The sequence below is a fragment of the Amblyomma americanum genome, chromosome 4 (assembly GCF_052857255.1).
Source record: "Amblyomma americanum isolate KBUSLIRL-KWMA chromosome 4, ASM5285725v1, whole genome shotgun sequence".
Taxonomy (NCBI): Eukaryota; Metazoa; Arthropoda; class Arachnida; order Ixodida; family Ixodidae; genus Amblyomma; species Amblyomma americanum.
Genome location: NC_135500.1, coordinates 147,022,745 through 147,035,733, shown reverse-complemented (window position 1 = coordinate 147,035,733; position 12,989 = coordinate 147,022,745). Strand labels below are relative to the sequence as shown.

At 45.3% G+C, this 12,989-nt stretch overlaps 1 protein-coding gene across 1 annotated transcript in view; it reads left to right on the top strand.

Moving 5' to 3' along the window:
• Nucleotides 1-11,815, top strand: part of LOC144130399 (guanylate cyclase soluble subunit beta-1-like) — a 118,449-nt gene extending 106,634 nt beyond the window's left edge. The window contains exons 11-13 of the mRNA XM_077664325.1: nt 2,668-2,822; nt 3,709-3,973; nt 8,847-11,815. Of these exons, the coding sequence (XP_077520451.1) occupies nt 2,668-2,822; nt 3,709-3,973; nt 8,847-10,106 (1,680 nt within the window). The 3' untranslated portion in view covers nt 10,107-11,815. The remainder of the gene's footprint in view (nt 1-2,667; nt 2,823-3,708; nt 3,974-8,846) is intronic.
• The last annotated feature ends 1,174 nt before the right edge of the window (nt 11,816-12,989 follow it).

The window sequence follows — 12,989 nt, the reverse complement described above, 5'->3', positions numbered from 1 at the left end:
TGGTTTTCATTAACATCATTTTGTTTTTTTTAGTATACGGTAGCTATTTTTATTTATCGCTGAACATATGTTTGTAACTTCACACGTCCGCAAAGTGAGGCAACTGCTCTCATTTTGAAAATTAGCGCGCATTAATACCGGAAAAGCATAATACTGATACTCTAATCCGCGCGTTTTGCACAGGCGCTGCTATTGCATGTGGCTATGCTGCTCAGGAAAAACGCTCAGGGGTAGAATATTCAGGATATCCGCGGGATGATTTAAGCACTCAAGTGCCTGACGTATGGTCTCAGTGAGGTCTCAGTGTAAGCATTAGATCGTTTACACAGACACAACTATATTCAGATATATTGGTCCACACTAGCAAGTTAATCCTTAAGGCTCTCAGGGTCTACAGCATCAGACATCGGTTTTAGCTGATAAAAAGATGCTTCAATGCCAAATGTACGTATAACATCTTAACCAGAATAAAGAGACTTACTCCAAAAAACTATACTACCGCGTACATGAGATGTAAGTTAATGCAATTTGGACTCTAAAGGTGTAAATGCGACTGGGAAGTAGGAATCGGGATACCCTCTCTCTAATTGCGCACTGCCATTTAAAGAGACGTGCTTTGTATCGTGGCCCCCAACTAAAGTTTGTAAGTTGAATTCGTTTTTAAAGGCGACACCGATAGTCTGACGCCGTGTTGCATGTGCAACACGCGTATCACACGGTCTCACCGTGTAATATGACTGCTTGAATATCAGCAAGATACAAATGCGTCCTTTCGGTGCAGTTTGCCTCAGGCAACTTACTAACCCACCCTATGCACATTCGAATGGTATCTAGTAATGAGATTGTCTGTAACCCCTTTGTACCCTTCACTCAAAAACTAGAAAGATTCGCAAGGTAGATTTGGCATATTCAAGATCTGTAGCATTGTACATCCAGGCAGGTTTTATGTGAATTGTTGGAAGAGCGCTTCTTTCAGCATAGCATCGTCAGCTTTGTAGCGCATCAGAATACAGCTAAGACGAGCTTACTAGTAGGCTGGCTAAGAGATAATAAATCGTTAACTGATAACTATTGTTGTTAGCCTCCTTACTTATTGTGGGGCCTGTAGACCTACGTAAGCAATATGTATGCCAGCTTTTGTAATTTCGAAAACGCACTTGCTCTTGCTTGTGTGGCTGAACAAATTTTGTCTACATCGGGCCAAAATGCATCCGGTTTCGAAAGGCTTGCAGACAAATAAACCTCTGCATTGTATGTAGCTCGCTGAAATGGCCGAAATTTGTTTACCTGTACATGACGCACCTGAGGTGCCGCTCCCCCGATATTAACATTTTAAATCTAAAATTCGCACTCTCAGTATGAGTAGGCAGACATTAAGATCACGAGCTCCACTTCGATTAAACTGAGCACTCCACAATAGTCCTGTCTTGGTAAGAGGACCGATTTCGGGCTCACTTCTCAAGGTCATGAAACTTCTCGACCTAACTGGGCGGCGTGATAGCACAAAAGGACTGGCTTCATCTTGCATTCCCAAAAATTTCACCAACTATCTCGCATGTTCGCGCCCAAAGCAAAAGAATAAATTCAGCCATTCAATGCACTGCTCTTTCTCTGGGCTCCCAGAAAACTCTGAGCGTGTCTCATGACACTGAGCTGCATGCTAAAGCGATGATTCTCTTTATGAAAGATAGGCAAAAAACCAAAAAAAGGCATACACACAATGGTAGACTCAAACAATATAAATACCTCGAACACGGCAGCTCTATAAAATGCTGCTCATCTCCACCATTCTTTGAACGCACGCTTGACCTATAGCCAAGCCTCTCTGAGCCAATCCTCACTAGTGGCCCCTGTAAAGAGTCCGAAGCACGCAACGGTCCTGCCAAAATTAATGGCTCTACTGAGGATGGATCGAAAACACGCGGCGATGAAAAACGGCCCATGGCGATAGCAGAGGGAACGCAATAGCATTCTTTCCCGCGTCTTTCAGGCGGCGGGCGCCTTTATTGCCGCATTATTATTCCGCTCACGCGATGCTACGGGTGAGCTGACGTCTGAATGACAACCTCAACTGTCCCTACTTTGAGAGCGGAAACTGCATCCCGTTGGCTTAGAAGCAATAAAACAATACAAAACTTCAGCTTCATCCCTGTTTCCGGAGTGGAACTCCAGGCGAAGTTTTTGTTATCGCTTCCTCAATAAAAGTTTGGCGAGTACTTCCAACTGATCGAAGGGTTTATGGATACCTCAGCTTTATTCATACTCTGTTCTCCTAATGAGGAAGAACTTTTAAACCACATATACGTTCGTGGTGAGGTCAGTACGCCTACATTTTGGTGCTTACACTTATGAGAATCTTGTGTGTAGAAAGGTAAAAGCAACGCAAATATTCTTTCTTAATATTTATTTTTTAATTTAATTCTGACACGTGTATGTGCTTTCGTGAAAGTCTACTGCAGTCGACTGAAAACTATTCCTTCATTTTTAAGGTCACGATACTGACTCTGCACTAATAAGTTGTGCCATTTATGTCATCGGCATAATTGCGGCTGCATCGCAGTGCATCACGACTTCAGTACCGAAGTGCTTACGCCAATCACGCCACAGTTAATTGGCTCTTATCGCGTTGCTTACCCCCGTGCGCACTCATCTTGTTGCACTGCCCAGATACGCATTGGCATCCACTCCGGTCCAGCCATGGCCGGTGTTGTCGGCACACAAATGCCCCGCTACTGTCTCTTCGGACACACGGTGACCCTGGCCAACAAGGTGGAGAGCCACGGGCTGCCAAAGCATGTCACCATCAGCGAGGAAACAAAGCGGTGAGTACCTATGAGAGTAATACTTTAGATAAATACGGTTTGAACCCTACGAAACTCTACGCATCTTTTATTTTTTGAGGCTTTAAATAAATGACTATTTAAAGTCGATATGTTAAAAGATGTCTGTTCTTTTAAACATAAAACCTTTAAAATCTTACATTTACATTATTATTGCCAGTATACAATCCGCCGAATATACTCGTTTAAAAGTTAACATACCTTTTATTGCGGACAATCTATTCGTGCGGATTATACAGTACTCTCTAGAAGTCGCCCATCTTATTGTGTCCTGTACAACTATGTTCTGATTAGAACAATGTTTTTATACATACAAACAAACGCCAACTCTGCATCCGTCACTATCGGCCAGCTGACGTTTTACGTCTGCTTCCCAGCACTTACTGGCATTTTCATTTCTCAGATTGTTGTTCGCCCTACTTCTCTTCGCAATTATAAAGATCCCCGTGGAGTACAAAAACACCCGATTTGCGCAATACTTGTAGTTCGGGGCATTTTTTCCCCCTGTTAGGAACAGCTTGAAGTATATTCGTGTAGAAGAACGGTCGCGATGCCTCCGGAAAGAAGAGAGTGCCCCATACTGTGCCCGACCGGTGATCAAAGCAATTAGCAGTTCTCCTCATGTTTTGTTTGTGGGCTATACACGGGGCTTAGAAAACCTTTCAATTTTTTTTTTGCCTTAGACAAAACTGAGCTCTGCGGACTTTACACCGCAAGCGGGCTACATTTCAATAAATTACAGGACTTGTCATGGCAGAAGAAACTTCACACCTCTGACTATTATGATGGCATGATGTGACTCCCACACTTTGTTAAGGGTGGAGTGACAAAAGTGCACCCTGCCACCCAATCTCCCGTGTGCAAACAGGCACCTCGTGAAAGACGGGTACCTGTTCCTGGCGACCAAGCCTCCTCCCGAGCTGTCGGTTCGCTGCTACAGCGTCTCGCGACCGGGAGATGCAGTGGCGCCGGACCCAGCATCGCTTGGGCCAGCGCTGTACGGCGCCGGTGGCCACTTCCGGTCTCCCACGGGCTCACCTGTGCACTCGGACAGGAATACTGGCTCTCGGAGCTCGTCCACTCCTTCGCCTGGGGGCTCGCCACTCGCCGGTGCAGACATGGTCAAGGCTTCGGTGCGTAACAGTCTAGTCAAACTTGACGACTAGGAAAATAACTTCTGCAGACTTCCCGCGTTGATGATTTTCTACCTTCATTGACGGCATGAATAAAACTTCGCCTACAAAAAAAAAATTATTTTGACTTGCACACTTCAAAGCAGGAGCTAAACTGCAGGCTTCAGCTAAGTGATATTTACACACGCCGTTCGAACGTTGCAATAGTCAATGCACAAACAATACGTTGATAATAGTATGTTCCCCTCTTACTACTTTTACAATTCTGCGTGGATTTAGATAGACACTGAGAGTACCATTTATTGAACACTTTTTAGTGTTCTTTTCAGTTGATTGCAGTCAGTGCCCTGGACGGAAAGCTATGGTATGGGACATTAGATAATGGGATCGTCACAAGCAATGTCGGAATAACTTTTTTAGACCACTAAGTCTTTCAAACTTTCTTTTTAGGGTTGGCTGTCTTCTCATCGTTCTATTTGCTGAAACCGAATTGTTGCTTAAAATTTGATAGCTGCTTGCTGGTGTCTGTAGCTGCGTGTATTAAAGAGGCCGACAACATACCAGAATATTCCATGAGATTATAATTGAAGCGAAGAGATCTTGGCTCCCACTGACAGGATCGGGTATTTCAATACCGATGGAGCAAACATTTATCATTTCAATTTCGCATTCAAAATCTTATAAGGGCGGGAGCAACGTTGTGCGGAGCAAATTTTTCGTCAACGGTGCATTCCACCTCCTGACCTCATCTAGGGGAAATATGATGATTATGGATTTTGATGGCGCAAGGGCGCGTCCATGGCCAAAGAGCGCCGTGGCACAAGGTATTTTTCGATTACTCAAGCTGGGGTCAAAGACCCCCCCATCTAGGTGAAATACAATTTATATCTTGTATATTATTGATATGCACATATAAACAGTGTTCGCTGTATTTGATAATGGTTTACAGCCTCCCCGACCAATCCTAGGTTCAAAGAAAGTACCCTATTTACCCGATTCGAACTTGCACCTGTTTTTGACCTGTATGTGATTTTCATGCTCGTGAAATTGAATATAGCAGAACGTAAATTCAAGCCCAAAACGACGTTCATATCTGCTTATATGCTACCCGTCGTCGCTCTCTTCACAGTTCTGTACTGTAACCCCGGCAAGCGCATGTCAAAATAACATACGCGTAATAACGCGTCTACGAAGAAGGCAGTTAAGGCAAACAGATATCAATGCGATAGCAAAGTGTACCTTCCCCACCTATCACACCCGCGTGCAGTACGGCTGACTAGCCTGGGAAGCAAAAAAAAATTGGCGGTGATTTAGCTCTGTTTAAACCTGGAGTGACGCGACAGCTACAGCTGGTGGAGTGGAACTGGCTCAGTTGATTGTAAAGTCAGTCTTTCGCCGCTCCGTTTCGCTTGGCGTTCCTTCTTTAACTTCGTACCACTTAACATGGCCCATGCGCACAGCTGTGGCAGCTCGGTTTCGCCAGAGCGCCGCGCCGCCGGCAGCAGCAGCTCCTCCGCACTACGTGGTTGGTCACGTGACCAACCAGGTGACGAACCACGTGATCAGCCACGGCGCCGCGCCGCCGGCAGGTGCTCCGCACCACGTGAGCAACCACGTGACAGCGTGGCTGCGCTGCCATCCTGTGGCGGCGCCGCCGCGCGCAGCCACAGGGTGACGGTGCAGCCACAGGGTGGCGGCGCCGCCACGCTGAAGGCTCGAAATGCTACCGTAATGTAGCTATCGCTACAAAACCGAACTGCAAACAGTCCTGTCGCTTCGGATTCCAGCGCATCGCAAGTTTTGGACGTTATCGGAAGTAAAGTGCTCAACTGATTTTTCTCTCGCGCTACCTATAGCTCGTATGGTAAAGCAGCCGCCATCGCAAGTGAGTTGTGCAAAGAACGCGCATCTTGAATTTTAATGCGATTGTAATTACGGTCCTGTTTAATAGGAAAACCGGCGTCGTCGGAGGCGTCGGCAGAATGAGCTAAAAATCTCCAGAGCAGGTTTAGCGGAACGACTGGTACGCTTTTTACTGTTTTGGTCAGCGTATCTCTACCGCGAACCAACGCGCCCGCTATTGTCTCTGGTGAGCTCTGCCATACCGCTGGTCTTACTTTCAATTTTGCCGCGCTCCCCTACTTCATTGTTTTGTCTCCCCCCACCGCCACAGTCATAGCTATTGCGGTTACGATTACGAGTCCCACATTTCAGAGCACACCTACTGCAGCATGGGCGGTCGCATCAAGTGGGATTTTTTTCTTCACAATTTACAGGCCGTGTTTTCAAAACGGAAAAAACTGGTGAAAGTAAAAACAATAAATTACACATTTTAAGACTCTCTACTAATGTGCACTGCAATGGTCGTTCACAGAGTAATAGCAGTAAAGTTAGTTCATACAGTTTTTTACTTCAATAAAATATAAAAAGCTATGTCTTTATTACACAGCGGTCAGCAAAGTGGATGAATTGGCATCCGCCTATTGTGGATAAATATATTTTTTAATCTTTGGCTAAAGTTAGGTGCGACGCTCGCTATACAGCTTAAAACCAGCGTATCAAGAGATGGGAAAATATAATCATAAAAACTCCTCTTGCGTTCCTAGGCAAACCGGGACGGTATCCAGCACCTTGGCCACATCTTTCCGTTGCAAACACGAAAACACCTGGGTCTTTAGTAGTTACCACTCGACCCCTGTAACGCTGAATTCCAAATGGATAAGGAAAAAACCAACCTGAAGAACTATCGAGGAATCAAAGCAAATATATTTCTTCGGAGCGACTGGCATACGCATCCATCGTATTTGAGGCAACAAAGACAACAACAACGACTAGCTATATGCAAACACCAGTCGCATTCCATTCGACAACGCACACCTTCCCACAAATCAGATGATTTTTTCTTCGCAGAATTTCTCCCGATGGATAATAATAATAATTAGTTTTTGGAGAAAGGAAATGGCGCAGTATCTGTCTCATATATCGTTGGACGCCTGAACCGCGCCGTAAGGGAAGGGATAAGGGAGGGAGTGAAAGAAGAAAGGAAGAAAGAGGTACCGTAGTGGAGGGCTCCGGAATAAATTCGACCACCTGGGGCTATTTAGCTTTCACTGACATCTCACAGCACACGGGCGCGTTAGCGTTTTGCCTCTATAAAAACGCAACCGCCACGGTAGGGATCGTTCTTCTCCCGATGGAATTTCTTACTTTCCCGCTGCTCCAGCTGCTCGCTCTTGAGCTATGTGGCATAGATTGGTGCTTGTATAACTTGGAATTTTCACTTTCAGGACATGCGCTTCATATAATCATGTGCACAGTTGCTATAATTTAGTCAAGGGCTCGACGAAAGTTCGTCTGGTCAGGCATTAGTAGAAGCAAAAGATTACAGTCACTGACCAAGTAAAAGTAAAAACAAATTGACGTTTCGGAACCCGTACGGGTTTCTTGTCCACACAGAGGCTAAAATGGCAGTGGTCGAAACTTCAATACGCAGAATACGACGTAATGACTGCATGTACACGGGTGGCATCGTCCCTTCCTTCCGGTTCATAGTCAAGGACACCCTGCCAGATAACCGCTTTTCCGGCGTTGTCTACCGAATCCCGTGCGGTGATTGTAACCAGGTTTACATAGGCGAAACGGGAAAATCCCCCAGAAGATTGAAAGAGCATCAGCGCGATGTTGATAACCATAAAGTGCTTCCAATGCGATTGCCGTGCACGCGCATGAAAAAACGCATGATATCGTCTGGGAGAACGCCGCAATTCTTTCCAAAGAGTGGATCCTGACGACACGCCTTTTGCTTGAGTCATCATTCATTCAGACGACATGTGATACTATGAACCGGAAGGAACGGACGATGCCACCCGTGTACATGCAGTCATTACGTCATATTCTGAGTATTTAAGTTTCGACCACTGCCATTTTAGCCTCAGTGAGAAAAGGAACCCGTACGGGTTCCGAAGCGTCAATTTATTTTTACTTTGGCTTGGTCAGTGACTGTAATCTTTTGCTTCTAGTTGCTAGAATTACCAGCTGGGACTGATGTTACAACAAATACATCTAAGTGCCCAAAATACACTTCGGGCACAGCTAAGAAGGCAGGTCATATGCCGTTAAAATCAGTGGCAACAACAAAAGAAAAGAAAAGGAGATAAGCTTTGGAAAGAGAAAAAGAAATCGACCTAGTTGTGAAAGCCAGAATTATTTCTCTAGGAAAATGTGGGAACCATACGAACCATAAGTAGAACTGCTCTACTAGTGTACGTCCTTTATTGAATCTATAATAACATGCACAGAATGATATTTGCACTGTTAACCTGCTATGACAAGCTGTGGTTCCTATGCAATATGAAACATAATATTCAAGAACAACGGGAGGTCTTGTTTTTTATTATGAAGTCAACTGTGTAGAACGCAGGGAAGGACACGAGACGGAGACACGAGTGGCGTGAGTCTTGTCTCATGCCCTCATCTGCATTCTGGGCTCTTAACTTCGGGATGCTATTTAATGCACGTCTGTGGGAAATACACAGGCGTAGTGTCCTGAAAAGAGTAAGCGCTACGATGAAGCATAACTACCTTTCTTAAGCTCTTTTGTTACCTTTCTACATCACAAAAAAGTCATTCTTACTGACTGATCCAGCGGGAACTGAGGTTTCTTCGGGGTTTCCAGACTGGAGTTACCGGATAAGGATTCTGCATGCACGAACAACGTTGTAGCGCGTTTATTTATTTTGTGATTGATGTGTGACTTTACATGAAATACCCCAGACGAAGTAAAATTAGCAAAGGAGTGAATGAGACGGGTTTTGGGAGTTGCCGCATGGATAATCACGAGGAACCTTAATTTACACACTCTGTTTGGTTACAGGGATACCCGGGCCAGTTTACGCCGCCAATGAGACGGAAACTACGAGGCCAAGTGTTCGAGTTTCCTCTTGTGACCACGAGCCGACAGGACTCAACACCCGACTTTCGCACTGACGTCAAGTTCCTGCAGAGCTTCGACGACGCCGATCCAGTTCGCCAGAACAGCTCCAGCCTCGATGCAGATGATCCTTTTGACGATGTAGTGTGCATTATCAACGTTGAGCTCGCCAGCAGCCATGAGCCGTCTCTGAGTAGCGACACGCTTTCCTCTCAAGGAGCATCTCCCTGCGTCGAGCGCAGGACAGTGCCCAAAGGCAGCGTTTCTGCAAGCAAATCATCTGCTCCTGAGACAGAGTCTCCTCCGAAAGAAGCAGAAGCAGCCCACCCTCCGTTCACCAGTAGTTTTCTGGTCACTAAAGAACGATCTGAGGGTAGTCCACAAGACATCTTGTCGAATGTGCAAAGGCCTGAACAAGACAACACACTCTCTGATTCTTTGAAGTCAAGCAAGGCGGCTTCCAAGCGCACGGCGCTGAAATGCTGCCCTTTCGGTTCGAGGAACCAGGACCACAACGAGAACCTCGAAGACGATGAACCGTGTGCATCAAAGTTTAAACCCAGGTGTCCGTTTCGGTTGGGGGGAGACGAAGACGAAGACGAGACGCATCACAGTGCCGCATCGAGAAGCTGGAAAGAAAGGGGTGGCCTTTCGCCATTGGCTCGTTTTTCCTTAAATGACCTCCGAGACCCTATGGCAAAGTGCGCGGTCCCCACCATGGTCGTGAAAGCAGCCAAGGGAGCGCATGGTTTCTTTCCTGGGCTGCGCAGTATTCTGCGCAAGGGAGAGAAGAAATCTCACCAGAGGTCGGCCAGTGCGCGCGTGACAACTGCAGACTCGTTGGGTCCTCCAGAGTCACCGGAATACGCAGCGGGAGACAGGTTAGCGGTCTCGGAAGGCGACGACGGTGACTCTAAGGCGGCCTGTCCGATGCGGCGCATGTTCTCTCAGGTGATGACGGTGAACTTTGGCGACGTGGAAAGGACAGAAACACTGCAGCCGCCTCCCGGAAAAAGGACGCAGAGCTGTTACTCTTTTCGGAACCTCGAGGATGCTGAGCTCAGTGCCGTCGAGAAAGACAAACAGCAGAGCGGCGCGGGCCGTTTCAACCTCCCACAACTTAACTGGCACTTTCCAAGACTGAAGCAACGAATCACGAAAGGAAGTCTCTTTAGCGGCGCTATTTTCCCCTCGTCGAGGTAGAACTCGCTTAAAGTCTATTTTTTTCGTTGTGCTTACGGCTGCGCGTTTGTAAATATATGTACAGATCGGACTACGCGTATGTGGGATGAAGTAGCATCTTTTGTTTTTTAGCCTTGGTCATTTTTACTGAAACTGATAGGTGAGAGCTGTTTGAAGTTGGTCACGGACGCGCACCCGCGTAGATGACAACAGTTCTCAGGTTATTTTAGCAGCCACATATTGGTGTAGCGGTTTTCGGGGTTTGTATTTAAGGCATTGGTGTATTGCATCACGAAAGTGTATAGCCCATGCTGTTGCCTACGTTATATGTTTTTCGAGCTTATTTAAGGTGGAAAAAACGCAGAACAGACATTTTTTTCTCAGTTACTAAAAAGCCTTAGTCGTGTGCAAAACTATTAGGATAAGGTATTTTGGTCCTGCTCGGAAACGACTACAGGGCAAACTTTCCCGCTCCGCATTGTGAAAGTAGGAGGCAGTTAAAAATGAAAGCTGTAATGTGTTATGCTGAGATTATGGGACACAAATACTAAGCGGCAGCTTTTTGTGCGTATGAGTGCAATGCAAAGTAATTGTTTACAGCATAACTGCAGTCAAATAATTGCGATTATGCCAGGCGTAAATTAGGAATGCTTGAGAATTATTTAAAAAACTTCCATTGGTTAAACACGACTCAGACCGACTTACTCAATTTGTTCCAGCGATAAAGCACAACGATTTGTGTGTTTTAAAGCTCGATGTTGTTTTTGAAGAAATGAAGTAGCCTTAGATCTTTAACAAGGAGGAGTAGCACTAGCTGTCAATGGATCGAAAAGAAACAATGGGATCAAATAGCTTTAGCTGCTTTTGCCAACAACTCGTGCTTTCTATGTGAACGTTAACGGTGGGTAAGCTGGTACGGGATAATTTCGATCATGCCAGGCGTAAATAAGGAATGATAGAGAAATATTTAAAAAATTCCATTGGTGTAAAAAAACTCATAACTCGCTGAAACTGCACTGTATTCACACTTCAGCTACAAGCCGCCTGCGTACCTGCTCTTGCATGGGCAGTCACATCCTTGGACTGGACTGGTGTCCATTTCTGCTGTTTTTTCGAAGGCGCCAGTAGGTACAGCTTTTGTGCGTCAAAGTGGATTTAATATATGAAATTATCATTGCAAGGCCAGTTACGTATATCTGAAATTGCAGAAAAGGAAGGTACGCTCTTAATACAAAGAAAAATCTGGAAGATAAAACAAACAAGAAATGCGAACAAAAACATCAGTGTGACGAGACGGCTTCACGGCGATATAAGGAATGGATTTTAAGTAATTCTTGATGACTCGATACTTAAAATGTTCGCTTTTATAGCTGAATCCAATTGGTGTTTCATTGCGGTATTAACACCAAGAAAGACCTCAGCGTGCAATAACTTTAGAAGAGCGTCGCATTTACAGCGGTAAAAAATATTCGAGGCGGCATGACGATGTTGTAGTAATGACGTGACTCCGCGCGAAGATAATTTGTCCCTCAATTTTTCGTCCGTGCTGTTCTGCGGCGGGAATTTTGAGTTTAAACATAGAGGACAAAGCGCCAATAAAGTGAACATATCATCGAAAACTTTTTGTTCTGCCCAGCATAGCTTTGTGGCTTGCTCGGTAGAAGACATAACATGTACGAAAAAGGACTTGCTGGCAAATGATAATAAAATAAGCTGATTTGAATGTTGTTATTAAACTGAGTTGTGGTTTTTATCCTCCATGTGCCAGAGCTTCGCAACTGCGAACACTAAGGAAGCGTAAAGTGTATGTTCGCATGAGTATCCAACTTTTCTTTCTGTAGAAACGTCTTTTAATGTATTAGCTGATATGACATTGTCTGCACGCAATCAGACTTCAAAACAGATTATGTTTACTTGCAGATATTTTTTGAACCCGAAGTTGTGTAGACTACAGTGCTAAAGAAATTTGGGTACAGTATGCTTGCTCTCAGTTTTCTTGCTGCAAAATCCTTTTAAAGACTACCTATTGAAATAATGGCCACAAGAAGACTTACGTTCATTGGTCCATCTCATTCGATTTAATTTAGATAATATAACTTGAAGGGAATTTTCTTCGCAATTACGCATCGCTGAGGATAAAACTTTCGAAAAAATATTAGGTCTAAGCTTACTGGTTTACCACAGTGCTCAGCGAAAGCTGACTGGCATTAGTGGCGGAGAGGACTGGAGTGGCTGGCCCATTTTGATATTTCACAGGCGACTGCACGGTTGGGCACCTGAAAGTCACGGTTTGGTGTCTATACGCTCCTGTGCATACTCGGCATTATTCCACTTGCGGACTTCGGTGCGATCGCCTTCCCGGCGCACTTCATGGACTCCAGCGCCGGATTGCACGAAGCGAATAGCCTAGTTTCCAGTGCTGTATTATTCGCTGCCTAAACTCTCCGTTGGTTTTCAGGAAAGTAAAGGAGCATAGGTGGTCACTCAGTCAGTGGACACCTCAATCGCGCTATGAGGGGGCGGTGGTGTCCACCTACAAAAACGTGTCAAGTGCAACACGGTACACGAATGCTGCTGCACCCCCTAAAGTCATTCAAATGCATGGTTTGTACAACGCTAATAAAGCTTTCGCATGTGAAACTTTCCATATTTTATCTAATACTCGGTGCTGAAGGTCATGAAGAGAAATGTCCGTAGTAACAAAAAAAAAGCAAACGAAGCCTCCACATTCACCGCGGAGATGCTTGTCTTGCTTTCGTGCCATATCTCCACAACCGGCAAGTGCGCCGTTGTCAATTCGATACCACAATCACACTCCTTCTAGCCTGTTCAAGCCATTCACACGCAGTTTCGAATTTACATGTTGTGTTATTCGATAATGATAAAGTAAAATTTTACAGAGGG